Source organism: Pipra filicauda, unplaced genomic scaffold, assembly GCF_003945595.2.
Source record: "Pipra filicauda isolate LSUMZ 115617 unplaced genomic scaffold, ASM394559v2 scaffold189_size1545977_pilon, whole genome shotgun sequence".
Classification (NCBI taxonomy): Eukaryota; Metazoa; Chordata; class Aves; order Passeriformes; family Pipridae; genus Pipra; species Pipra filicauda.
The window spans coordinates 240,302-267,280 of record NW_024104297.1 but is presented as its reverse complement, the minus strand read 5'-3'; the positions used below and the strand labels follow the sequence as shown (position 1 = coordinate 267,280).

The window sequence follows — 26,979 nt, the reverse complement described above, 5'->3', positions numbered from 1 at the left end:
AACAGTTTTTTCTCATAAATACACAGAAATAGGTAATATTGAACTGTATCACAGCAGGGTCACTTGGGGATGCCAGTAGTGCTTCAGAGACCCTTTTACTGTGCAGGTGGATTTCAACCATCAGCCAAAATGAGTGATAACATCAAGTGTCAGGTTGTGGTCTAATTCCTACTACAATCTGGTCTCAGCAGGAAACCCAACCATTGAACCAGATGGACTTATCCTGACTTTATGGCATATCTTGTCCTTGGAAGTTATTCCTCTAAATTAGAGCCAGTGCCTGTTTTGTGCTTGTCATTGTTGTGAGAATTGCTCTGTTGCTACACCATTACTCTGTGGACATAATTTATTACCTTTTGTGCTGTTCATGAGAAATTAGGCCTAATTTTTCAAAAGTTTGGGTATCCTTAAAAGGTTCAATTAGCTTTTCATTTGCTGGGGGAAAAATTTAGCTAGTGTATGTTAATGAGCTGCATCAATTAGATGCAGATTAAGTAGATTTCCAGTGTAACTTGAAAAACTTGACATCTGTTTTCTAAATACGTAAAAGATATTTGTTAGTATTTTTTTGCCTGAGTGGTGTTTAGCAGATGTAGCCAGATTGTTTTTAGCTTATCTGCTTTGGTTTTCCCTTTTGTAAGCTCCTGAGGTTTTGCCACATTGAGTTTCTCTATTTCCTTAGGACTCTGTTACATTGCAACCCCTGCAGACTTCTCCCAAAGCCTTCAAGTTTTCTATTAAGCTTTGACTTTTCATAGGCCATATAAAAAGTTATTTTTTCATTTACCTACATGCCCTCAGCCATCTCTAGTTTTACAGTGTTGTTGGAAGCAATGCAACAATATAATGAGATGATCTGTTTGAGCAGCTGGTTTTAACCTCTGTGACATTTCTTGTTTGGGGTATAAGCCTCTGCTGTCAGTTTAGTACATGCTGTGGATTTATTTATTTATTTTGTACTTTTTATTTTCTATTCACCCCATCTTTGTGGGTTTTTTTCTTCCTTTGGGTCAGAGCTAGCAAGGAGGAATCATAACTGAACTGCCATGTGATGGATTTTTTTGTGTTGAATGTGAATTTTTCTCTTGTTTTCTGACATCTCTCTTTTACAACTGGAAGGGTGTGGGGGGGGTCTGAGCCAAGGAAGAATAAACTCTCATTCCCCCCTTGAGAATAGAAGTATCTTTGACATCATCAGTTCAAGGTCACTTGTAGTTCTGGTTCTCCAGCGTTTGTGTTCCTTTTCTCTGTATTCCTGAGATACTTGACGCCTTGGAGGTATTTTAAAGATATCTGAGAAGTTCATTTCAGTTCAGCAGATAATGGAGCAGAGGCAGTTGCCTACACACTCCAGATCACAGTGCTCAATTTTTGTTACCTGGAAGAAATGAGCAGGAATCCACAGGAAACCAGTTTTATCAGAAACTGTATTCAAATTACATCCAGACTGTGGTGGAGTCTCATGGATCCCCACTTTGTTTTGGCAATGGCAACATGGGGTGACTGAGCACAACTCTGCCCTTTACAGAGGTCCTGCAGCACCCACTGCTCACAGTATTTGTTGCTCATACAACACTTTGTGTCATTTGGGAGATACTGAAGATGCAGCACCGTGTGTTGCAGTATCTAAGTGCAAATTGTCATTATAAGCAATAGCTCCACACAAAGAAAAAGTGACTTCAATTGGCTGTTGCACTTGTCACAACAATGTGCTTTTTGTTTTTCTGTAATGTGGAGTCAGGCAGTTTAGGATTTTTCCCTTATTTTTTGGTAAGTATTGAAAGGCTCAAGACTGGCAATGGAACTAAATGCTCTCTCCAGGCTGGTCAAGCAAGATGCAAACACGGGGCACTAAATCACTGTTCTGAACAACAATTGCCTGCTATTGTAATTCAAAGCAAAAGGAATAAAAGATTTTTTTACCAGTATTTGAGCATATCTTGAAGACAAAACAACCAGTTAGATGTGCCAGAGGTGTTTTTTCTTTTTATGTGTTTGCCAGCAGTTTGAAAGGGGAGAGACTGGAGGAGAAAGTGAAAATCAAAAAAGAAAAGCTGACCTTAACTTTGTGATAGATGTTTAACAGTTTTCACTATGGTCCAAGTGAGGTTTCCTTCTTCTCTGTCCTTCACCCCACCTATAATTTTGCAGTTGCTTATGGATGCACAGCACAATGAAAGCAGTATAATAAGTTGAAGAGCTGTATCTGAGTAGGAGGCAGTTTTGGCTGTGTCTTTCCTGCACCTCAGACAACACTAGCAGGGAATATTTGCTGCATTATTGTATTTGTAGCAAGATTTCTCCATAGTGCATTGTCTTAAACATCTCCCAGTGCACTGTACAAGCAGGTGTTAGGTGGTGAAGTCTGTTCCATGTAGCTGGAGAACACAGGGCATGTGGCTGAATCTGGAGGAGAAAGAGGTGGTTTGTGCCCCTGGAATTGCAATCATGCAAGTCTGTTTGTATAAAATAATATAAATTCAGAGATTTCCTTTTTCATTTTTGTTTTTGAAGTCCTACTTTTTGTTTTACACAGCCTTTACCACTAGTCCATTGTATGTGAGGAGGGTTAAATAATCAGTTACATAACTAATAACGAGAGTTAGTAGCAATTGGGCAGCATTAATGCTTTTTGCTCTCAATTGTTAAATAACTAAGGAGGTAATTCAGGATTTTGCAGGGCTCCTGTCTGCCCACAAGCACACACAGAGGCCAGTTGTGCACTTTGGTTGAGTTTGCATTGTTTCATGGCCGTGCTGTGCCTGGAATAGCACCCTGGTGGTGGCAACTTGAGTTCTGAGTGTGCAACTGGGACTGACTTTTGTGGCCAGGTTTCCTTATTGAAGCATTTGCTGTGGGTTGTCTGACTTTAAATACAGCAACCTAATGACTCTACCATTTTCTTTTTGTTCCTAAGAGGACAACATTCAGCAGGTCCTCTTGATTTAGTTAATATGTTGGTTGTTTTGTTTATTTGTCATCAAGGATGTTTGTAGGCTTGAAAGAATTAATTACTTAGAGGCATTTGGCTTTAAATGCAGTAGAAGAGTTTCTTTAAATGCAGTGAGAGTTGAAAGTCTTTTATTGCCAAGGTCCTAAACTTTCAAGATAGAGCTGTATATACATATCATAAAACTTTTGCCATTAAATCCCAGGCCAGTGTGAAAACACCAGTGACTTTAAAATACTTTTTTTTTTTGGTCAGGAGAAGTGACATGGCATGAAATGCCAACTCTCAAGCCAAGTTTTCTTCCAAAGTTGTTGCTTGGTATTCAAACTCTCCCATGAAGCTGATGAACCGTCCAAGTCTTAAAGCTTTTAGTGTGTTTTGTAAAGGCAGTTATTGGCCTCTAAATGTCACAGAATGACTAGGTTGGCTATAATTATATGATGACCTTGGTAGATGTAGCCAAATAGGGTATTTTTTTATTGTAAAGGTAAAAATTGTAAAGGAGTGGCAAGGACTCAACATTGTCTTAAGTGGGTAATTTTAAAGCTGCCACTACTCTGTGTTAAGGATTTTAATGTCTAGAATGTTCTATCTTATACAAGAAATTGACTTTAAGAATGACATTTTTCTTCCATATGCCCCATCCAAACAATGAGGAGGGGATCAGAGAGGAAGGGATGCTCAGTATCCCAAAGCCCACGGCTTTGATGTGGTTCCATTGTCCTGTCTCACCAGGACTCCTGCAGCATCAGGGTTTCCCCACTGGTTTCTCCTCCCTGTTCTACAGACACACAGCAGCAAAAAGGGACCCAGGAGAACTGGGCAGAGTCGTGTGACACAATGTCACATCTGGCATGGGACAAACTGCTTGCTCTCTTGTTGCCACAGTTCATCCTCTGTGGAAGAGAACTGACTCGCCTTCTGTGCTGTATTGTAAGGATACATTCATTAATGTTTCTAAAGCATTCAGAACTGTGGCAGTGGGGGCTGTGCAGTATGAAGTGACTCATTCTGTTCTCTAGTGACTGTAATTGTTGTAGGAGATATGCTGTGATTCAGAAGCGAAAAGCAAGGCAGCAACAAGTCCTTCAAGATTTATGATTTAATAGTTTTGTTGCTAATAGTTGGACTAATTCTGCTGTGCCTTCATTCTGATATTTTTTTAACTTGGTTCATTTTCATAACCCAGGAGAAAGATTTAATTTTAGAAGTTTCAGTTGACAGAGACATGCTGGTGCTAGATACGTATTTCAGATCATTGTCATTGTGCTCTATTTTTAAATTCAAGTGCCAGCCAACCTAAAGAGCATACCCTGTTCTATGATGGGTGCTCTGCAGCCGTGCTACAAAGCAGAATTCTTCCAAGCTTTAGCACAAGGCCAGCAAATTTACTTATATAGTTTTCCTGTTTAATGAAGGGAAATGTTCTAGCACCTTATCATTATCACAGAACTAAAACTGGTCATAAAAACAATCCTCCTCCCCCGAAGGCCTGAGCAGGCATTGGCAATTGTTAAGATGCTTGCCTATCAACAGCCACTCGAGAAAGAATTTTAAATGGTTTTGTGACGTCAAGGAGGCCCAAGAAAACATAGTCTGGTGCCAAATTACTTCCATCATTGAAAGCCCACAGTAAGAAATAGATAACACAGAAATAAATCTTTTGTGCAGTAGCTATCTCATGATATGCTTTAGCGACTCCAGTAAGTGAGGTTGTCTGGTATAGGAATAGCTGAAGAAGATGAACTTTCAGAGCCTCATTTTCTAATTTATGATTAATGAAAAGGCAGCCTAATCTGTCTGACATCCTGCTGTCTGGACGCAATGTCTGCGGGCAGCTTGGACCTCGCAGAGGGAGGTGCCCTGACAAAGCTACAGCCTGCAAAAGTGATCAATCTAAGCACGGTGGACAAAAAACTGTACCTCCTGAACGAAAAGATGGACAGACTGTTGCACTTCCAAGAAGATCTGACAGGCAAACTGCAGCAGGTTAACAGAGGCATTGATGATGTAGAAAAAGGCATTAACAAGCTGGCAGTATCCCGAGCAGCTCCTGCTGACACAGATGCAATGCAGAAAGGCCTAAAGGTTTCGGACAGTGCTCACGAGGCTGACGTCCACAGCATATGCTCAGAAGTGTTGAAGCTGATGAAAGCTGCCCAGCTAGATGCCTCAAAGCATAAGGAAAGGCTGGCAAAGATAGAGAAAAGGGTTGATACCCTGGATAAAGTTATTACATTTGTGGGCGAAGTATTAAAAAATTCTAAAGTAGTGGATTTTATTCTCAAAGGCATTGTGCCCTGGAAGAAGGGGAGTCTGCTGGAAATTCCTGTTGAGGTTGGTTTAGTTTTACTATTCTTCATATTTTACTTTATGATGTATCAGGGCTTTAGGATCTCCTGTTGATTTCTTGCATAATGTATAATTCAGGTTTTCCTTTCAGTGTTGCTGTTACAGGTTTGTTGCTGTGACCTTTGAATGGCAAGGCTCTCAAAGCAGGGACCAAGCCCCAAACACGCCTTGCAGTCCAAGGTTTGAGGTTCCTGAAGTGTGTCAGGCAGTCCTGTAACAAATGTGAGAAGTAGATTGCTACTCTAAAGGAAAACTCAGCTTCTACCAGTGCTCAGAGCTCAGCAATGTCACTCAAATTAGTGACTGAATTGAGGCCCCAGTGGAAGTGAAGCATTTTTTATTGGAAGAGGCTTCTATTTCCTTGTGCATGAATTCTGAACAAAGCACCAGTTACTAAACCCTGTGCTGACTCATGGCTGTGTTTCTGAGCAGGTTTATATGTCCTTAGACATCTAAATTGTCTTTAGCTGCATCTTTACAATGCAGCTATGACTTCATCAACTCCATCAACATTGTTCACTCCTGAAATCAAGTAGTTCTTGTGCATACAAGTCCTAGATATCAGTTCCTAAGGATTTCTTAATTGTTGAGAACAGTGAGGGAGGAACAAGCAAGACCAGTACATAGTCGATACGGTGTTTTGAAATAGATTAACCTTGTTTTTTAAAAGTTACAGGTGTCTGAAATTAGTTTTAGCTAATGGGAGTTTCCATTTTTCACAGTGGCTTGTATCCCACCATGGGGATGAGAGAGAGGAAAACTGCAAGAGCTGTTTTCATTATTAATTCCAAGAATTTCTTTGTATGTAGGGGTGTGGTTACAGTAAGGAGAATTTAGCTCGAATGAAAATGTCCATTTGTATCTTAATCAAAATATTTTTCACCAAAGCTTTAAAATGTTTTGATGGGAAGGTACATCTAGACTTTTAGAAAAACAGGGCAGTGCTCGATGCCAGAGTACCTTTTCAGTCTTTCTGAGTGCTCTCCTGGACTCCTTTTTTTATGTGCCAGCATCTGACAAGTGAACTGGACTGTTAGGAGACAGGGGAATTTATAAAATATTTCCATTAGTATTAAGGACAATAAATTATGCATTAGTTATCAACCTTAAATCTGGATAAAGCTTGTACTTGCAGTTCCAATTTCAGTTCTACAGGTTTTTTGAGCAATGGGAAAGTTTGATATTTTTGGTTAAAGCTGCATTGTTCCAAGTCACTGCCTGCAGTCACTGCAGAATGCCTGGAGACAGACACTGTCCTTTGCTTGATTTACACCTTGGACTGAACTGGCACACGGTGTGTCAATGGCCAGGGGAAGAGGAGCAGAAAGAAGATAAACTAATTCTGTTTCCAGATTGTCCATTTCCAAGTGAAAAGAGCAGTAAGGAGGGATGTAAATAACAGGAGGTCATGTGAGGGATACTGGAGGAAGGATTCACAAGGACTCCTGGCATACTGGTGGGATTGGTTGTGGAGTAGCCACCGTGCACACACATCCATGTTTACAAAAGGAGATGGAAGGAGCCCAGAGCTCCATTCAAGTTTTGTGGACAGGCAGATAGAGACTGAGAGGGGAAATGGCCTGCTGGTGGTGACCTGATGGACTGGGATGGGCTGGGGGTCAGTGTCCCAGGCTCTCTCCTCGGCTGGAGAACAGACAGGGTTTGCTGGGCAAGCAGTTTTATGGCAAACTCCAGTTTTGCAATATGCCCATCATTGTTCTTTTTTTTTTCTGTTCATGAACACTTTTTGAAATTGGAGCAAAAGGTCAGTTATAAGACCTTGAGATATGTCTGTGCTTTGATCCCAGGCTGAACTAGGCTTGAATTAGTGAGGTCTCTTGTGTACGTGACCCAGCTGGGTAACGTGGAGCAAAGCACAGGTGATCTTGGAAACAAATCCTGCTGAGCCATGTGCCAGCTTTGGTCTGGTTTGTGCAGCCTGTTGAGTGATGGCAGCACAGACATGTCCAAAGAGCTCCACAGTTGCCTGGGGGTTGCACAGAAGAGAACTTGCTGCTTGCTTGTTTCTGTTTTCCAGCCTTTGCTGTTCGTGGCAGTGTCCAGCTCATCAGGGGGCTGGCTGGGGTGGGGGGAGTGGGGAGGCTGTGTTTGCATTTCTGGGCGAAGCTGTTTGGTGATGCCATGACAGCATTCCAAGGATGCCATGGGAATGCTTATGGAAGAAGCTTTGTGGGGTTGGAGTCAAATTAATAAAAGACTATGAATTGAAGCTTCATAGGATCCAAACCTCTGACTTCTTACTTAAAAACAGACAGAAAAACCCACCAGCATTAAACTGTCACTTACCCAAGACTTTCTTTGCATGTAGGATTTTGCAAGAATAATGTTCACCCTGGTCATTGTTGCAGGTTTGCTTAGAGCTGTAATAAAAATGGTAATGATTTTTTACTACTTTTACTCTTTGGGTGTTTTGTTTTTTGGGAAGGGGGAGGTGGGGAGGCTCTGTGCAATCTATAGGGTTGGTGCATGGAATACTTAACTGCTTTTACTAACAGATGAAGGGCTGATGTGCAGCTATCTTGTAATCAGTTATCTGCAGAAATATTTTACATGTTACTCATTTGCTTGTAGAAATAAGGATAGGAGGCTGCTCATCACTAGATTTTTAACTATATGCCAACCACAAGGTATGTTATGCCTTTTCCTATTTTCATGCAATGCTTTTTGCTAAATATTATTTAGTTTTAATTTTACTACAAATGTATTGCTGTGTGAAGTCTTTAGTGGTGTTATTACCAAAGATTCCTCCTTTCAAATTAATTGGGGGAAGAACTTTGCTTAAAAATTAAAGTCTGCTTCTAGAAGACAATAAGTCTGTTTTTAATCTTTCCAAAGGTGACATGTGAAATGTCAAGAACATGCACAAGAGTTACCATAAAGCTAGAGGCTCTTTTTTGGTATCATCTCTATCAGATCAAATCATGAATTTTTTGTTCTGTCACCAGTGAAAAAGCAAGAGAAATAAAGTATCATTTCTTTTTTCTACTCTCTCATGTCTCACATGTCATGCTTCTTAATCAATATGAGTAAAGATGACAGGGAGCAAAAGCTATGACAGTGAAAATTTTGGAAAGCCACGAGCTAATGTATTAATCTGTGTCATCTTGTTTTAGAAGTATGCCTGCCTGCAAAAGCAGGGAGAGATTGGAAGAAGGAAATAAACACAGCAGTAACTAAAAACTCAGAAGTTAAGAGGTGTTAGTGTCCAATTTACAGAGTCAGAATGCCTACACAGTTGGAGGAACCTGGTGGGAATTAAACGCTCTTTGCTGTAACTGTTGGTTTTGTGTTCCCCTGTCATTTTTAGGCCAAAGATAAGCCCGAGGAGAGTGGTGCAAAACCTAAGCATGTGCTTAGTAACAGAGGAACCCAAACTGAAAGCAAGAAGCCTCTGGAAGGTATGTATCACTCCAGGCATGCTACAGGCTTTGACTCCAGAATGTGCAGCGGACAAACTGGAAATTAATAGACTGCTATTTCCCACTACCTGAATTACTCAAATGTAACTGAGTAACTTTGCCCCCCGGTGCTGGGAAAATAGGATTGGGCTCACTTCCTCCAAAGATGATTTGTCCCCAGGATCAAACCCCACAAAAACTGGAAGATGAAGAAACTAAAAGCAGCAGCTTTGTTTAGGTGCACAGGGATTCTTTTTTATTTGGACTCCAGTGGGTTGAATTCAGCAAGCAGAGCTTGTTTGGAGGTACTGTGAAGATAGTGCCAATATCACACAGCAAACCTGATAAATTCTTCTCCCTTAATACATCTGAGCCAGCCCTCCCTCCTCCCCCTCTCTGAAAAAGGGATGTGTTGACGCTGGGAATATCTTTTTTTGATCAGCCAGTTTCATTGGCATGTCAGGGCTGGATTCCTATTTAGGATGTATCTGTCAGGGCATTGCCCTGTTGCATCTATTGTTGATGCCTGTGGAGTTGCAACAGGGGTGAATGTGATGTTGAGCAGGCCCTGTCATGCTGTTGTCTTCGCAAATGGTCAGTGAATCCTTTGCATTATGGGCAATCCCTTATTTAGCTTCATCATTTTGGAAGTGACAAAAATAAAGCAAATGGTACCAGTTCTGACTCAAAAGTTACATAGGGTTGTGAACTGACCTTGATGGTGTAAGGATTTTAAACATTTTGGGGGGTTTCTTTCTATCTTTTCAGCTGTACTTAACTGTGTATGATATTTTGAGTGGTGGGTTGCTTTATCCCCACTCTGTTGTGCCATTAATTTTTTCAAGGGTATGTAATTAATGCATTACTTTATTCAGAGACAAAAAGTGGGAAAAAGCTGGATGAAAACAAGGGAGCATGTGAGAAAGTGAACACTTCTGGTGCTGTAGCTCACAAAGGTGACTCCAAACCCCAAGTGAAGGAGAGGACAGCACAGCAGCAAGTGGTAGAAGGTGCTGTCAAAACACACAGCGGTAAAAGCTTTCAGCAAAAGGACATTGGTGTCAAGGCTTTGAATCAACACAATGGTCTTCCCTTCGTACATGAAGATCACGTAGGCAACCAAAATGTTCCTGCTAAAGCACAGAATATGGACAGAGCCCCATGCCCAGATGAGTGCCACAGGCAGCTTGTGCATCAGAAACTCGGGAAGAATGAAAACAAACCTGGACCCTGGAGCGCGGCATCCCGGGAAGCTGCGCCCTCCACATCCCAGGCTATATCTGACACGGGGCGTGAGGTGACACATACCAGGTAATGGCCTTGCTGGTGGCTTTCTGTGTGATCTGAAACCATTCCATGTGTTAGAAGGGAAAAAAGGAAAGCCAGGTCATTAAAGGAGGCGGCTCCTGCATCCGGGGATGGGAGTGGGGAGACCTGACCAGTGGTTAAGGCAAAAAACTCAAAGGGTCATGAGTAAAGTTGTGTGAAGCTGAGGAGTCAGAGGGCTGTGGATGGGAGGGAGGGGTTTTAGATCATCAGCCTCTGTGTATTAAACATAGAAAGGTGACCACCATAGGAGAACTCATTTTAAACCACTCACTCCTTCCCAACTCCTTTGTTGGGTGAAAGGAATATGAGATATTTACTAGTACATGGCAAAACCAAAGAACTTGTGTTTGTTGCCCTCAGTGTTTTTGTGTTTTGTTTTTTAATGTCTTGGTCACCTGAAGATTGTTTGTTTGTTCATCTCTGTCAGGCTAATCTTTTCTTTGTGTAGTTGTTCTGTAATATGTCTTTTATAGTCCATTTTTCTTTGAATTATTTATTTAGGACTTGATTTAAATGCCATTTATTTAAGTTTTAAAAAACCCACACAACAGAGAATGACAAAAACCCACAACCAAAGACTCCTATCAACTAAACCCCAACAAATGGAACTTCTGTGTGAGATTTTGACTCCCAGTGCCTTCTCTGTCTGGGCAGATGTCTATAAAGTAATTTATGTGTGTGGGGGGTGATAGACACACTCATCCCTACACACAGATGTATGTATGTATGTTACTTTGCATGGGGAATTTCCCAGTGTTTTGTGTGTACAAATTGGTGCCCAAAGACCAGACAGAACATGACACTACTTTTGTGTCTGTGTAATTTGAAAACTCTCTAGTGATATTTGTGAATATAGGCTGGGCACTTATATCCTGTGCAATGGGTGAGTGTCTAATGGGATTACAGGACTCCTAAAAAAACCACAAAACCCAAAACAAGTCAACAAATAAAGTGAACGAAGAATAAATTACCAAAATGAAAGAGAGTTGTCCTGATGTCAGCACATGGGCTTCTTGAGGGAAAGGGCTCATTGTGATGACTGGCACACTGGGAGATTTTTCTCCTTAGAGGATGAATGTGAGGATTTGGCAGGAGAAGGTAGAAGCTTTCACTGCTGTGGCCTCTTCTGAAACATTTGTGTACAGTTATAGACATGGTTACCTCCAAACTGGTTGCTACAGCAACACTGACAGCAGAGGGACCTCCCTGTACTTTCCCAGTGGGTTTTAGGCTCTGGCTGCCTTGGGGGCTGTTCCTGTGCTTGGGGGATGGCTCAGGGTGTTGGTGAAGCTGTAGAGGAAGGGGCTGTAAGCCCTTGGAAGTCAGTGCTGGTTGATGATGATGTGCCAGGGGGTGAACTTGGAGATGGGCAGCAGCTTCTGCAGCAGCTGGTGGGTTTGGACAGGGGGGTGCCTGAGCCCCAAAGACTTTGTTTTGGGGAGGAGGAAGGCCAACAGGTAACTCAAAGGCAGAAGCCAGAGTAAACCCCAGGGAAAGCTGCAGCCTTCCTGCCCAGGACACCCATTATGCTTTCGAGTGTGAGGTCACATGAGAGTGGTAAACACCTCTCTGAAATGGATGCAGCTTTTAATGGAGTTCGTAAAGCCCACACAGAAGTGTCAAAAGAACATTGTGTTCCCCAGCTTGGAGAAATGGCCAAGAGTCCTGCTGGGTTCAGGCTTGCCTAGATAGCAGAGGAAGTGTTTGCTCGGAGCTGTGTTCAGCTGCTCTGATAGCTCACACCGGAGCAGCTGAGATTCATAGCACAGCAAAAGGGTGTTAAAGATACAGAAAATGAGAAACTTCAGACTCCTGTAATACAAAAGCAAAAACATTTTCTTTTATAACATCTTCTGTAATAAGGCTGCTGCACTGAAAGAGGCAATAACCTTCGTGAAAATGAGGTATGTTCTCTCCTCGATAACAGGAATTTTCTTTACTTGCCATTGTATAAAATCTACTTTACAGCTTCACAGGTTTCAGTTCAGCCTCACTAAAATCAGGCAGCTCATGACAGTTGGAGCAGTAACAGTTGACTCAAACATTATCACACGAATGTCTTTGATGGATTTTAGGAGCACAGAGAATTGGTTCTAACCTGTATTCTTTTTAGGCAACACAAGAGGGGAAAAAAAATCTTTAAACTTTTCCAGTAGCTAGAATGCCAAGGAAAATAGTATTGATGGAGTGAAAGAGTTTATGAAAGTTGGATTTTTAAGAGAAAGCTGTGGAAAGAACGCTATCCCATCAGAAGGCACAAACACAGATGTCTGAGTGTGCAGGTCGGCCAGCTGGAAGAGGACTGAGGGTGGATGCAAACCATTGGATTTCTAGAGCCATATGAGCAGTCAGCCATTTAGATAATCAGCCTGTAATTTGTGAAGGCAATCACTATCCCCTCTGCCCAGATGAGTGGTATTTCATTAGACCAACTGCAATAATCGCAAAAAGTGGGTAAGCTTTCAAATGTGGGATTAACCCTTAGCAGAATGAGACATTTTGTTCAGCAGAAGGCAGGCATGTACACTGATGAGGACACAGAAAAAGTATCAGAGTGCTTTTTGGTGCTCTTCCCTTAGTGTTTGTCAGTATTTCCTAAGAGAATTGGTACAGATAGGTGTTATTAATACTGTAGAAATCTGCGGGTTTGGAAACTTATAGATTTTTCTTCCCCCTCAAAGCTCCAAAAGTAGGGTTAGTCATCTGAACCAAATGTTGACTGTTTGCTCTGCAGGATATCCATCAGTGTACATATGACTGACATGAAAGAAAAGATTGAGATGGCCAAGGAAAGAAATGTAAGTGATCACAGAGGTACAAGTCCCAAAGTAAAACCCCCATCCTCCACACCAGCAGATTTGAAAGGAGCCAAACAGCTGCCTGACAAATTAAAGCTTCAACAGAGTCCTAAAAACATCAGCACTGAGCCAAATCCAGAAGTTAAAGGGGACAATAAGCAAAATGAACTTACACCTCAAACAGGAAAGCAACAACCATTACTGAGCAAGCCCAAACCAGGTAAAAAGGCTGAAGAGAAATCAGAATTAAAATGCGAGCCCAAAACCTCACAGAATAACTCTGCAAAGGAACCTGCGAATGATGGGGGGGTAGAAGTGAAAATCCATCAGGAAACAGCAAAAGCAGAAGAATCCCCAAAAGGTACCGAGTCTGAGAGGAGAGAATCTGAGTCTGCATCTTCAGGAGGAAGAGGAAATGATGTTCATCAGTGCCCAGGAGTGGCACCAGAGAAGAGTAAGGCACTGGAAGGTGACAGAGCTCTTCCCACCCAGGGTGAAGTGATCATCGGTGAGTTGCTCACAGTTACCCTTGGAACCCTTACATGGAGGATTTTGTGCTATTCCTGTCTGTTGGATGTACAATAATAGCTGGAGCAGTGCTCAGGAGAACACCTGTGTTTTACACTCGAGAGCATTTTCCATGGGTGTCTCTATGTAAATAGCAATTAACGTTTGTACAGATTCTTTTAATAGTAAGTTTCCTTTCAAAGTGTGTTTTGGGGAAAAAAAATGTCATTTAAAATAAAATAGGGTGAAGTGTATGTGTGATCAGAAGTATGAGTAACTTTAAAAAAATCCATTTTCTTTAGATAAAGCATTTATTCCTTAAGATAGAGTATGCAAGCCATACTTGAGCACCTGTGGGCTGGAGATTCAGAGCACAGCAAAATACTGCAGGAAGAGTATCTTGCCATGGCCTGTGTTGTGTTACTGGCTGCAGATCTCCTCTGGGTTACTGTGTGAATGTTACAATGCTTGGTTGCATTGTTTCAGGGAGTGCTTGCTCCTGACAGCACAAAACCTTCAAGGATAGATGCCCTGACCTGGATCTGGCATTCTGAGCAGTGGCTGGAGATGAGTTGAATACATGTTAAATTGCAGCCCGAGATACCTGCAGATTAGCTGTAAAGTTGCCTTGAATGGGAGACACCAAAAATGGCTTTAATGAAGCTTTACCCTAGAAAAACTTGGGCATTAGGTGATCATGGTTAACTGATTTAGCTTACCACAAACTGATGAAACTTAATAATTTTAATGATCATATTTTCAGCTTTAATTTGAACATTGTCTGCAAAAATTTTGCTACTAGGAGGAACTTCATGATTTTACCAATAACTGCCATCATTGATCAGTGCTGTGTGTTTGTGTTGGCCTTTCCAGCTGCCCCATAACAATTAAAAAATAATCAATTGTAATTTTTTTCAAACGTCCAGGTAGTTTTTTCAGGAGGCCTTTTCTGTTAATGCATAAACTAGCCTCCTAAAGGTGTTCAGTGGGTTTACTGTGTTAAAAAAACAGAGCTGAGATGCAGAAGGTGAGGTTCTGTTCTCAGTTTTGGGACTTTATTCCTCATTTGTAAAAGAGTGTTAGCAGTGAAAGTCCCTTTCTTGAAGTAACAAGAGAAATTTTGGATATATTCAGCACCCCCCTTCTCAGGGCTAGCTGCAACCACAGGGATTCTTTTCCTTGCATGCTACTCTAAAAAGAGTGAAAGAATTGCATTCTTAATGTTATCCAGATACTTCAGTGCTTGCCTGAATTCCAGTAGATTAAAAAATGATGGCATGGTAGGGGACATGAGCAAAGGGAAGAGATGGGAGGGAGAGCAGTGCACTTCACTCTAAAGTTTTGGGTCGAGTGTTTGCATTCGCAGCCTGTTGTCAGCAGTCAGGCACTGCCTGGTCCGGGTGAGTGCCCCCAGTGTTTCTCCCTTAGAGCCCCACAGCCACAGCAGCACTGGGGGCTGCATCAGCAGTGCCTGTGGGAGAAACTGGGATCATCTCTTCAGGACAGCAGTGCTAAAGGTGGGAGAGCATCAGAATATGGTTTTGTGGAGCTGTGGGTACTGGGAAGCACGGAAGGCAGCTGGGACTTGACACTACGCTTAGCAGGCACAGCAGGGTGATGGGCATTGAAGTTACTGGTGTGAGGGAGGTGAAACAGTGCAGTGGTGTTGGTGTGTGCAGAAACACCTCAGTGACCAGCTTGTCTCCTCTTTAGATGACAGTCCTTCTCCTCCAGCGCCTTTCGAACATCGGGTCGTGAGTGTCAAGCAAACGGAGGTGACAACGAGCTACTCGGTGTGTCGGCACGAGGTGCTGGGGGGGTGAGTATCCCTGTGCCTGATGCTGTACTGCTCTTGGAGAAAAGCAGTGAGCTGGAGAGCTAGAGCTGGCTTCTTCAGATGGCCCCAGAGTGCGTGGGGGTGTGAGGCACATACAAGCTCACAGCTACCAGAGTGAGCAGGTTCATCCTGCAGACCTTTGGGCTTTCACAGACACTGTTAAATCAAGGGATTTCCCTTGGTTTCTGTCCCAACTCCATTTTAAGATGCCTGACTGTCGTCTTGGATGACTGGTTTTTTTGTTTGTTGTAATGATCCTGGCCTCATCTGGTGTCGTGGGAAAAAACTGTACCCTTAAGGCAGACAGATTCAGAGCATTTGAAGTCCACAAAGCCCATTAGAATTAGGTCAGGCAGCTTCCAAAAATCTTTTTTTTTCTGTGCTGAACTGCACATTAGAGAAAGCAAAGGAAGAAGTTATTATTATTTTGACCTTATGTTTATTTTGCACTCATAGGAAGTCTGCAGCTGCTTCAGCTTTTGTATTCTTGTATCCTTACTTATGTGACAAGAAGGCTTGATTTACACATTGATCCACTTACAAATATGGCTTATAATGGCTTATACTTATAATAAGTATAAGCAATATGATGCAATAGCAGGGAAGATGGTGTTTGGAAACCATTCCAGGGGGCATTAACGTATCTGCGTGACATGGGGGAGAATTTACAACGTGCAAGAAATGCAGTCTGTGGAGTGGCTACAGTTACTGGTCTTCTGGTCATTTAAAAAGTTATGAGATCAGGACAGAAATATCCTTGTTAATATACCCACAGCCACACCAGTGAAGGACAGCAGGCGGGTACAGTTACAGGGCTGAACAAGAACATCGTCGGGTCATCGTGCCACAGTGAAACGCGGCCATGCGAGGGGGGCATAATATTTTAATGTAAGCACTGAACAACTGGCTGGAAAGATAAAACTAATCCTTCCTAAGCTGAGAGAAAGAGGAGCTCCGTGCTGCTGGCCACCCGATTCCATTCCCTTTGTACTGGGCTATTTTTGCCTCACGATAAGAATAGTCGTAGGAGAGGTTTCTGTGCTGGGCTGTGCTGAGCTGGTTTCCCGTCTTTTCCTTGGCATCCACAGGGGGCGTTTTGGGCAAGTCCACAAGTGCACGGAAATATCGACTGGTCTCAACCTGGCAGCCAAAATCATCAAAGTGAAAGGAGCCAAAGAGAAGGTAACCACGCTGCTGTGAGCTCGACTCTGAACCTGCCCTCACTGCCAGCACCTCAGCTCCACTTCCCTCAATCAGCGCATGAGGGGCAGCTTGTACTTGGGTTCTGTGAAACACTGTAAAGTCTGTCTTACTAAGGACCAGCCTGGACTTTCTGTGACTGTTCCTCATCCCCGTGTTTGTGACTAAACCTTCTGTCCACCTGAGACCTGTGGTGTAGCTGTTAATGGGCTTTACAAATAATTCTGTTTCAATATGTTGAAATTTAAGGAGGGTGTTTTGCTCATTTTTTTGTGGCTTTGTTAATTTTTTCCAGGAGGAAGTAAAAAATGAAATTAACATCATGAACCAGTTGAATCACGTGAATCTGATCCAGCTTTATGATGCTTTTGAAGCCAAAAATAGTGTCACTTTGATCATGGAATAGTAAGTTTAAATTATCTCAGGAATTGTCAGATGTTTGAGGTTTTCTCAGGTCGCTAAAGGAAATAGGGGATGATAATTCTGAGGTGTGAAGAAGACTGGAGTGGTTTTCCAGTCTGAGAGAGACTTGTTCTCACTCTCAGAAGGAAAAAACAATGCTTTAAATGGAATTTCTTCAGATTAAAAATCATATATTTGGCAAGATTGCAGTTTAAACAAATGATTAGAAAGGCAGCTGTCTTGAAGAGTATGAACCAAATTACAAGATGGTTCATGAACAGAACTTCCCAATGGTTCATTTTTCATTTAACTTACAGGCCCCAACATTGTCCCTAGGTACCGAATTACATAGAAGTGTCATGAATAAATGAGATCTCAGAGAGAGAGTGAAGGTGAGAAACCCAGACAAGAGAAGTGAGATGTTTTAAGTGGAATTACAAAAGATATGGAGGAGATAGAAAGGTGATTAATTTTACACATGGTCTGCCTCTGAATAATTTTAGGGTTAGTAAAAATGTCTCCCCCTTTGAAGCTAAATAAGAATTTTCATCTAGATCAAGTATGGGATTCACATAGGAAAATAAAGATTTCATGATGTATTCCTGTTGCCTTTTTCTGTGTAGTGGCATATTGCTTTACAAAAAATCTGAAGTTTTATAACCTAAAAACGGAGTTTCTGCTAGAGAATGAATTTTTAATAACAATGAAGGGGGAAAAAAAGAATTAAAAATTAAATAAAAAAATATAAATATAAGACATTTAAAATGTATATATTGAAATATATACTTGAAGTTTTTACCTTGCAGAACCTTGTCAGAGCTCTATGTCTGACTAATTTTCTCTTTTGTGCAGGATGGAGTTCAATTGTCAGCTCATGAAAAATAGTTTTCAGTCTGAGATGTTTCATTTAGTAATTTTTATAGGTTGAAGACTTATTTTCTCAAGACTGAGATGAATGAATAATAGATACTTTGGTGCTTCCTATAGGTTCTTCAGGTCCCCATCTGATCCCCAGCTCATGTGGATCTGGGTTTGACATGTATCCCCCCCAAAAGTTAGTGACAACTTTTCCATATTTGCATTTAGATTGACACTTAATTTCACACAGAGAAATAAGTCTCTTGAAGTCATTGAGGCCACTGATATATTTTATATGGAATTTGTTGTTAGGACCCTCGCTCAATTACAGAGCCTAATTCCCAACTTGGAAATTAATCGAGCTAATGCAGAATTTTAGGGGTTTTTAACAATTTTCTGTGTCAAAATTTTAGTCTTGATGGTGGCGAATTATTTGACCGGATCACAGATGAAAACTACCACCTGACTGAGTTGGATGCCATCCTGTTCACCAGACAGATCTGTGAAGGAGTGCACTACTTGCACCAGCATTATATTCTCCATTTAGACCTGAAGGTCAGTTGTTTGTGCTCTCTGTGCTTTGGTGATGCTGTTTGGGCCACCACAGAGTCTCTAATTACAAAGTCACGGCTCATTTCATGGACTTATGTCAGAAAGGAACAGATTTAATGCAATAGTTACAATGAATGGAGGTCAAGAGATTCATCACTTTTTTTCCAGTGTCTATTCGGTAGTTTGCCTGGAATAGTGAAATGATCAGGATTCTGTGCTTTTGCCTCTCTTAAATCAGCAGCTTTTTATTCTGTGCAGTATTTAAACAATGCCCTTTTGTCACCAATTAAAAAAACACCACCCAAACCCTCTTAGGCTGGAAATGCCTACAGTCTTCCCTCCATTTCCCCCACCTGCAACTGTATTTAAATCAATCATCTATTCACCTATTCAATCATCTTCCTATAGTTTGTACTTTTCACTGCCAGGAACCAACCCGCAGCAAAATGACAGTGTTTTCCTAATGGTCCCTTAATAACTGATATTTTTAAACAGAAATAGCAACTGTTTGGGTTTTTTTCCCCTGCTTGTTTATACACAAGCCTTACACAAGTGATATTAGACCCGATTGGCCTTCTGATAGTTCTGCAGTTGTAACAAGTTTGGATCCCATCACCCCCCACCCATCCCCACCTTGAAAAATATTCTCATTGGAAGAAAAATTCTTTTTGGGTGCATTTGACCTGTTTCTTGTGGCTTTTTGTGGAGGTACTTTTATAGTTAAGGAGTAAATCCAGTGAGTGAGCCTCAAGCATCAGACTGACTTTACCATTTTACACAGAGAGCCTTTCTATTCCAAAATCTGTTTGTCATCTCTGGTGAAATTCAGGAATGTTATTATACAGTAAAGCTTCTTTATCAGAGGTCCAAACCCAAACCTTTCACTAACTGAGTGTGCCTGTCAAGTCCTTCTCTTGTGATAGGAATAGAAGGAAAAGTACTATCCTAGAAATTACCTTTTACATTCTCTTTTACTAGATCTCTCTCTCAAACTTTTAACTTAAAATACCCTCTCTTCTTTTTGTAGCCTGAAAACATACTATGTGTAAATCACACAGGAAACCAGATTAAAATTATTGACTTCGGATTAGCAAGGAGGTAAGAGAGTTCAGTTGTGAATTTATTTTAAAAACCAAACCCAAATCAAATTGAGAAACATCTGATATGGTTTTGGTAGTTCTTCTTCGAGGGGTTGTGTTTTGGTGGCTCTAAAATAATTCTGCTAGTGAATGAGCTAAGCATTATGGCTCTGTAGGCATGAGTTTTCTGCTGTGTGCATTAATTATCTAATTACTTTTTCAAATTACATTTCAGTTGGATAAAGCTATACTGCTGTTCTAATTATCTCAAAATTATTCCCCATGTAAAGCTTTTACTCTGGGGACTCCGTGAAGGCTCTCGGAGACTTCTTGACTGCTGGGCTTCGTTGTGCAGGTTCTAGTTGTAGAAATTATCTGCTAAACTCTTTACATAGCTGAGTAAGTTGATTGAAGGAAAAAAGTGGGAAAATTGAAGGAAAAAAGTTTGAGCCATGCCATGTGAAACAGGAAACCCTTGGAGAAATATGGACTTTTCTCCATTCTTTTGCTTTGCGTGCATGAGTTTGTTAAAGGAAAGCTGTGAGAGCATGAGTCAATTGCCCTGGAGTACAAAGGAATTATTTCCATTAGTATACCAGTGAGGACAATAACATTCATCTGTTTATTTTCTAACCCCTTGAGGCTTTTCTTAAGCCAAAAGCTGGTACATTCATGCATATATGTGTGTGTGTATGTAGTATCTGTTCGAGGACTTTGTTTCCTCTGCCTTGTTTTTCCCTCTGTGAGATGCGTCCCCAGCCCGTGCTCAGCACTGACATCTTTTTCTTCCAATAAAGGTACAAACCTTGTGAGAAACTGAAGGTTAATTTCGGGACTCCAGAGTTCTTGGCCCCTGAAGTGGTGAACTATGACTTTGTTTCCTTCCCAACGGACATGTGGAGTGTGGGGGTCATCACATACATGTTGTGAGTAACCCTGGGAGGGGTCGTGGTGATGAGGGGTCTGCAGGGCAGGAATGAGCAGCCACTGAGCCCCTCTGGCTGTGATTCCTCCTGATTAATTCTGTTAAACCAGCTTTTAACACAGAGGCACTTCACTGTGTGTACAAAGTCTCTAAACAACAAATAATCCTTTTGCCCAATATGTAAATGTTCTTCTCCTTTACCGTCTTAAAATGGGTCAGGTCTTTTTTCACTTGGAAAAGCTGCCCAAAACAAGTGAGAATTTCCATTTTGACTGTGTTTTTTAGGACTTGAATTAATTTTCAAATTTGCAATCTGAGCATTTTATTAGCTTAGACTTGGTGTGCATCTGCACAGGAGAATTAGTATAATGGTTTTAGGCCATGGGTCTGAAAAATGTCTTGTCATGAATAGGGCTAAAACTTTTCTCTGATACCTGGATGGCAGCCATGGACAGCCTGTCTGTCCAAAGTCTCTGCCTTCTGATGAGCTTGCTTTTCATCCCAGAATCTTTCACAAGTGTTTTCTGTGGACTGGATACATTTCTGGTAAGTTTGTATGTTAGCCAAAACCCAACTGAATGAAGTAAGAAATGACGGAAGCAATAAATCTGGGCTTAGAGACTAATGGAATAAAGTAATCTATTGTTCAGAATTCTGTTTAATTCAAGCCACATATGGATATGGGCCTTGATTTGGGAAAGCTCTTGAGTCCCCCTAGCTTTCCTAGCTGGGAAAGCACTGAAGGATGTTCGTAGATCCCATGGAATCCATTTCCTTGGGAATCTAGGAACAGCGCTCCCTGACGAGCCGAGTGAACTGCTAGAGAGTGACACTAAAATTAAAACATATTATTGCCCCAAAATGTTGGCTTATCTTGGCAGGGACTGAGAAGTGGAACCCTCCATAGCTGAGAGCCTTTCCTCTCCATGAGCTAACAACAGTTACAAAGGAGAGTATTCATAGAAGGAAAAACATATCTTGCATATGATAACTCCTCTTCTCCCCTCCCCTTCTTTGTTTTTTTAAGGCTTAGTGGCCTGTCCCCATTCCTGGGAGAAACTGATGCAGAGACAATGAATTATGTGCTCAATTGCAGCTGGGATTTTGATGCAGAAGCATTTGAACAGCTCTCAGAGGAAGCTAAAGACTTTATTTCCAGACTACTCGTGAAGGAGAAAAGGTACCTGTGTGTCTGATCATGAGGATAGTAGCACCTAATGACCTTAAGTTCCTATCAGCCAATTGTTCAGACTGCAGCCAACAATGAGAACTTACTATGTGACAGTTTTGTATGATGTATCTGGGCTTGCTGGGCAGTTCCTCAGTGATTCAGAAGCCCCTATTTAAAAGGAAAGTGTCTGTGTACCCTACTGAGGAAAACTGTTTTTCACAGTAGAGAAACAGAACACAGGAAATCTGGAAGGATTTGCAGTGTAGGAATAAGTCTCTGAAGTTTTTGCTTCTCTGAGCAAAAACTATTTCTATTGTTACTCTGGATTCTCACAAGCCCTGACACAAATTGCAAAAATGCCTCTTGAATGCCATGGAGGATAAATGGAAGCTGCAGCTGTGAAAATGTGCATTGTTCTCTTCTAAAGTGGTCTACAGGCATTTGGGAGATATTAACGAGCGTTTGACACTTAACTCTGCATGTGGTTTCTTAGTCTTGGCTCCACTGAGATAAAATGCACATGTGAAACAACAGGAGAAATGAGGATGATGTTGATGTCAGATCATGGCTGTGGGGTTGATTGAGTAGAGAAATTTTTCTCTTGCCAAGTGGTGATATCAAACTAATCAAACCAGGAAATGATGCATACAGTAAAACAGATTGTGTGTTTGAGGGGAATTCAAAGGAGTGCTTAGAATATTAACAACTTCCAGATCATTACCTAAATCAGACAAATCAGTTCTAGTACTAATTCCATTTTGAATAATGAGTCCTATGAAAAGCAAAGAAGAAACTGAAATTTTCCATATTGCCAGCAGGAGAGCACAAATGAGTTTTTCTCAGGCTGTGATGATGATTTGCTATGAGACTTTAAACTTTGCTTTGGAGTCTTCAAATTTTCTGTGCAATGGGAATTGGAGTTCCAGAGGGACACCCTGCAAAGTCTGGTTAGAAGCTGTGAATGAAAGGACTAAGATTGTTGTCAGTGAGTTGCAAAGACCAACAATTAGCTGGCCCAGTTGTTCACAAGATGTGTGGCAGCCCAGCTCTCCTGCAGACCAGGCACCTTTGCCATGCTGGGACAGTGGGCCTGGCCTTGTGCAAAACCTTTACTTCCCTCCCCTGACTGCTGAAATCAGGGCTGAGCAGGCAGGAGTCATTGGAATTTGTGTTTTCAGTGACAGCTCAGGCAAAGCTCAGGAGTTAGTCATAGGCTTTTGTTTTGAAAAAGGCAAATTGAAGTTTTTTCTCAACACCTCTACCTCAAGGTTTCCTTTATTACCATATATTTCCCAAAGCTTTTAGGATAGGCCAGGGCATTTGGGCCCATTGTTGGATATCAGGATATAACCTGTGCTCAGCTTGACCTAAGTTTAGGGTGAAGTTTAGGGTGCTTTTTAAATATGAGGCACAGAATAAGCCTATCAGGACAGAGAGATAACACCACAAATGTTATTCTTCTGTTAGCAAAGTTCTGCATTTGCATAATAAAATGATAAATACACTGATGAGCTTAACCACAGCTCAGCCAACCCACTGCAGACCCACCAGCAGCTCTTCACCCCGCTCACCCCTCAGGCTGGAGAGGGCAGGCTGTTGTTAGGATCCCATGCTCTGGGGTTCACATCATCTCAGGAAGCATTTTCACTGGTGGTCATTCATTAGAGGCAGTTTCTTTGTCAGGGGCACTGAGAAAGTGGCAGCAAGGGTGGCTGGACTGACATGGCAGGTTTCCTCCCCTCAGCTGCCGGATGAGCGCGACTCAGTGTCTGAAACACGAGTGGCTGAACGACCTTCCTGCCAAGGCCAAGAGGTCCAAGCTGCGCCTGAAGTCCCAGTTGTTGCTGCAGAGTTACATGGCTCAGAGGAAATGGAAGGTGAGGAGACAAAGTCTGGCAAATCTACTTCCAGAGGGAAAATCAGCTCAGCACGGGCAGAGCCATTCCCTCCTTTTGTGTGTCGGCTCACTTGTGCCCACAGGCTTCTTTATTGTAAATATGAGTTGAGAAGTCTATTTTCATTTGTAAATTAAGTATTTTGTCCTGCAGAAGGGTATTGCTTCTATTTTTAGCACGTTTGGTTTCAATTTTCACTATTTCTGATTGGTGTTTAGGAATTTTACTTTTTTTTTTTCCTGCAGGCTCAGAGGCCTCAGGTGCTACTTAGCTTATATTAAATGTTCTTTCTCATTATACTTTTTCCACTGACAGTAGTTGCATTCATCTGTTGTCAGTATTGAGTAGAGTTACAACATAAGGCAGTTTGTGCCTTCCAAAGTAGAAGTGTGGCAGAGAGAAAAAAAATTAGCCTTAAACCCATCCAGAGAATTTTCTGAATCTTTCTGATAACCCCAAGCTCCTTCTGAACTACATTTTTATGAAGAAGTGATAGGTAATAATCTGTGTTGGAGTCTCTATTAGATTGTAGATAATTGATCTAATGATTTCATTTATTTGTTTGTTTTTGATTATTTATTTCTTTATTATCTTATTTAATTACTTGATTCATCTATTATTTAATTGAAAGATGAACATAGTCTTGTTAGAAAGAAGCCTGTGGAAATGGAAGGCAAGGTCAGTGAGGACCATTTCCTTCTCTTTTTGTCACTGGGGAGTTGCCATTCCTTGCCAAGGAGTTAAACCAGAGGATTACACTTTTTCCAGTCCCACACTTCAGCTGATTGGTAACAAACTTCTGCACTTGCATTTTAAAAAATACATAACCTAAAGACCTTTCACTGTACAATTCATAATAGCACTGCAGACCTTCACAGTACCAGCAGAACCAGTGGTTCAGCACTGCAAAACACACCAGGTGTGGGTCACTAGAGGGAAATGGATTTACCAGGGAGAAAAATCCGTGTCAGCTGCAGAGAAGGTCCTTGCACTCACACTTGGACTGTTCTGTTCTGTTCACAGAAACATTTTTATGTGGTGGCTGCTGCTAACAGGCTGAAGAGACTTCAAAGTATGTCTGTCAAGCTTGCATAAGGTTGTGTGAAGCATCCACCACTCTTGGAGATGGACACGAAGCCATGAAAGAAGGACTCATATCTTCAATAATTTCTACCCGTTTTATAACATAAGGTTTTGGGACTGTCCTCCTCAGTTATTCTGTGTGTTAGTGCTAAGGTGCCAGAAGTGCCTCAAGGAAGAGGCACTGAAATAATGATTTCTAAAAGCAGAAGCTACTTTGTTTTTTCAAGTTTTGAGTTTTGTAAGTAGTGGTGGAACAACGTGGCTGTCACTGGGGCTGACTTCTTGCTGAGGGCTTTGATTCTGCAGAGTGGTGTTTACACCACAAAACCCCTGGTCAGTTTTCTGGTTTCTCACACCAAGCATGGGATCTCTGAAGACTTTCTTACTGAGTGGTGTATGTTATTTTTAGAGAATTGCTACAACAGTGGCACAACTTCGTCAGGTGCTTGTTACTTAGAACAAGATAACTGATACCCTTTTCTTCTGCATTTCTTTCAGAAAGATTATTTCCCCTCCCCCCAACATGATAGGTTTGAGTGATTTTGGTTGTTTTGTTGTTGTTGTTATTGTTTTTAATCTACTCTCTCCTTTAGAAAAATAATCACTGCATAGTTAGGAACTATGAGGAATCCTGGTTTGAAGCAATTTAAGTTAGTCCATTGCTGCTGTTTCTTATGGCAAGTGGAATTGAGCTGAACTGATTGAACTTCTGGAAGAACATATGTGAAACTGCCACAAATACAAATCATGTAATGACCACTGGGTCTGTGCAAGAAGATCTCGTGCTGTACAGAAGAGATTTCCAGATACAGTTTTGTATATATTTAAAACTTTTAAGTGCTTCTCATTGGCTGTGACTGCAGCCCTTAAGTTTATAAGTTTTAGTTTGAGGATTTTTTTCTCCTCTCTGAAAATTTTAATGAAGCCTGAGAAGCTGATATGGTGTGACATGCAAAATAGGTTTTATTTCTAATAGGTTCAGTGACAGGGATGTGTTGTCAGACTCTGCCTTTAGTCCAGTTAGGAGGTTGAAGCCCTTTTTTCCTCCCCACTTTGCTCTTGGACATTAAGTGTTTTCTTCACAGTACTAACTTATTTTGGATTTTAAATTTTTTTTTTCCTGATGTATAGAGTGGGAGCCACTTAAAATCTCTCAGATAGAAGTATAACATTATTTATTAAACCTGTGGTTTCCTGTTGTAGATTCTGCAAAACTCAGTGTGAGCTGGATGGTTTCTTAGGAGAAATGGAAACTAATACTATTAAAACTATCTTCCCAGCAAAGGCATCTGTAAAGCTTCCTTGAACTTTATGGAATTTCACATCCCTTGAATTAGCAGAAGTAGTGTTTGTTGCCAATAAAGAGGTTTGTAAGACTGGCTTATCCCAGTCTAGTTATCTTTTCCTCTCAGCTGCTTCTCACTTTGTACAGTCCCGACTTCTGCAGCATTTCCAGAACTGGGACAAAGAAGAATTATTAAACCCAAGTCAAACAATCCTGATAGTTTATCACCTTCTGTGAAGGTCCATTTTGTTCATGTTTTCCTTCCACAGCAGTTCTGCATATTAAATGTGATTATATTCATTGGTCTGTATATTTCTGAATGAATACTAATAAATTTCATGAAAGTGGAACAAGCCTATATTCATCAGTTTTAGTTTAAATCCCACTGCCAAACCAACCTAAAAGCATCTCTTTGTAGGTTTTAAAAATGGAATGGTAATGGATGGGATTCTCTCCTCATGTCAGACATTTTGTCACAGCTCTTATTCTTTGTGGGTAATTATCCTTTATTTTCTCTGCACGTCAAGAATTTGAGTCCATTCCCTAATGTCACCTGTAATGAAGTTAGCTCTTGCTAATTAAAGTTGGCTTCAAGCAATCTCCTTTTTTAATGCATTGGGAGAAGTGAAAGTGGCCAGGAAGTTTAAATTTTCCAATTAGTATGTGCTGCTTCTAAGAAGGTAACACAGAGATGCTCTCTGCTGTCTTGTACGTATTTCCTCTCTATTTTCTACAAAGAGAAGGTGCCTCTGGCCAGCAGGATGACTATTCTGTTTCTAACATATATAACTCTGTTTCTAACATATATAACTATTCTGTTTCTATTCTGCCCTTTAGATTGGGCAGCCATCCCCTGGTTCTGCAGTACAGTGGGACCCACCTCTGCAGCCTGAGGGGATGTTTTCACCATGTCCTGTGCATTTTGCTTTGGGATCTACAGAAAGCTTAAGGGATGAACCACAGGTGACCTGTGAGTCACTGGAACAGTACATGACAAAAAAACCCTGGCCCCACTGATATCTAATTAATGATACCAACTATTGTAATCTTGGTGTGATCATGTCTCATGTGAGCAGGGAGTGTGCACAGGAGGGAGACATTTGGCAGGGCATTAAAATACTTTTAAGAAGCTCAGGTGGGTGCAGTGTTTCAAATCTAAATGCTCAGACTTAAGATAATTTATCTTGTTTCATATGGACACTTGGGGCTTTTGGGTTTCTTTTGAAATGAGTGTTTATGAAAGTTAACTTCTCTTTGTACATCCCAGCCAGAAAACATGCAACAGAAATGGAATGAAGACTTGGTTTGGTTTTGTTACAGTTACATCAGGCCTGCAC

At 41.3% G+C, this 26,979-nt stretch overlaps 1 protein-coding gene across 1 annotated transcript; it reads left to right on the top strand.

The window, feature by feature from the left end:
• Positions 1–4,774: 4,774 nt before the first annotated feature.
• On the top strand, positions 4,775–25,938 carry MYLK3 (myosin light chain kinase 3). The gene is made up of 13 exons (XM_039380179.1): positions 4,775–5,287; positions 8,631–8,721; positions 9,597–10,032; positions 12,785–13,356; positions 15,069–15,174; positions 16,281–16,374; positions 16,688–16,797; positions 18,066–18,207; positions 19,232–19,302; positions 20,081–20,209; positions 21,236–21,388; positions 23,124–23,256; positions 24,298–25,938. Exons 1-13 carry the CDS (start codon positions 4,775–4,777, stop codon positions 24,367–24,369), a joined length of 2,622 nt encoding a protein of 873 aa, XP_039236113.1. The 3' UTR covers positions 24,370–25,938.
• The last annotated feature ends 1,041 nt before the right edge of the window (positions 25,939–26,979 follow it).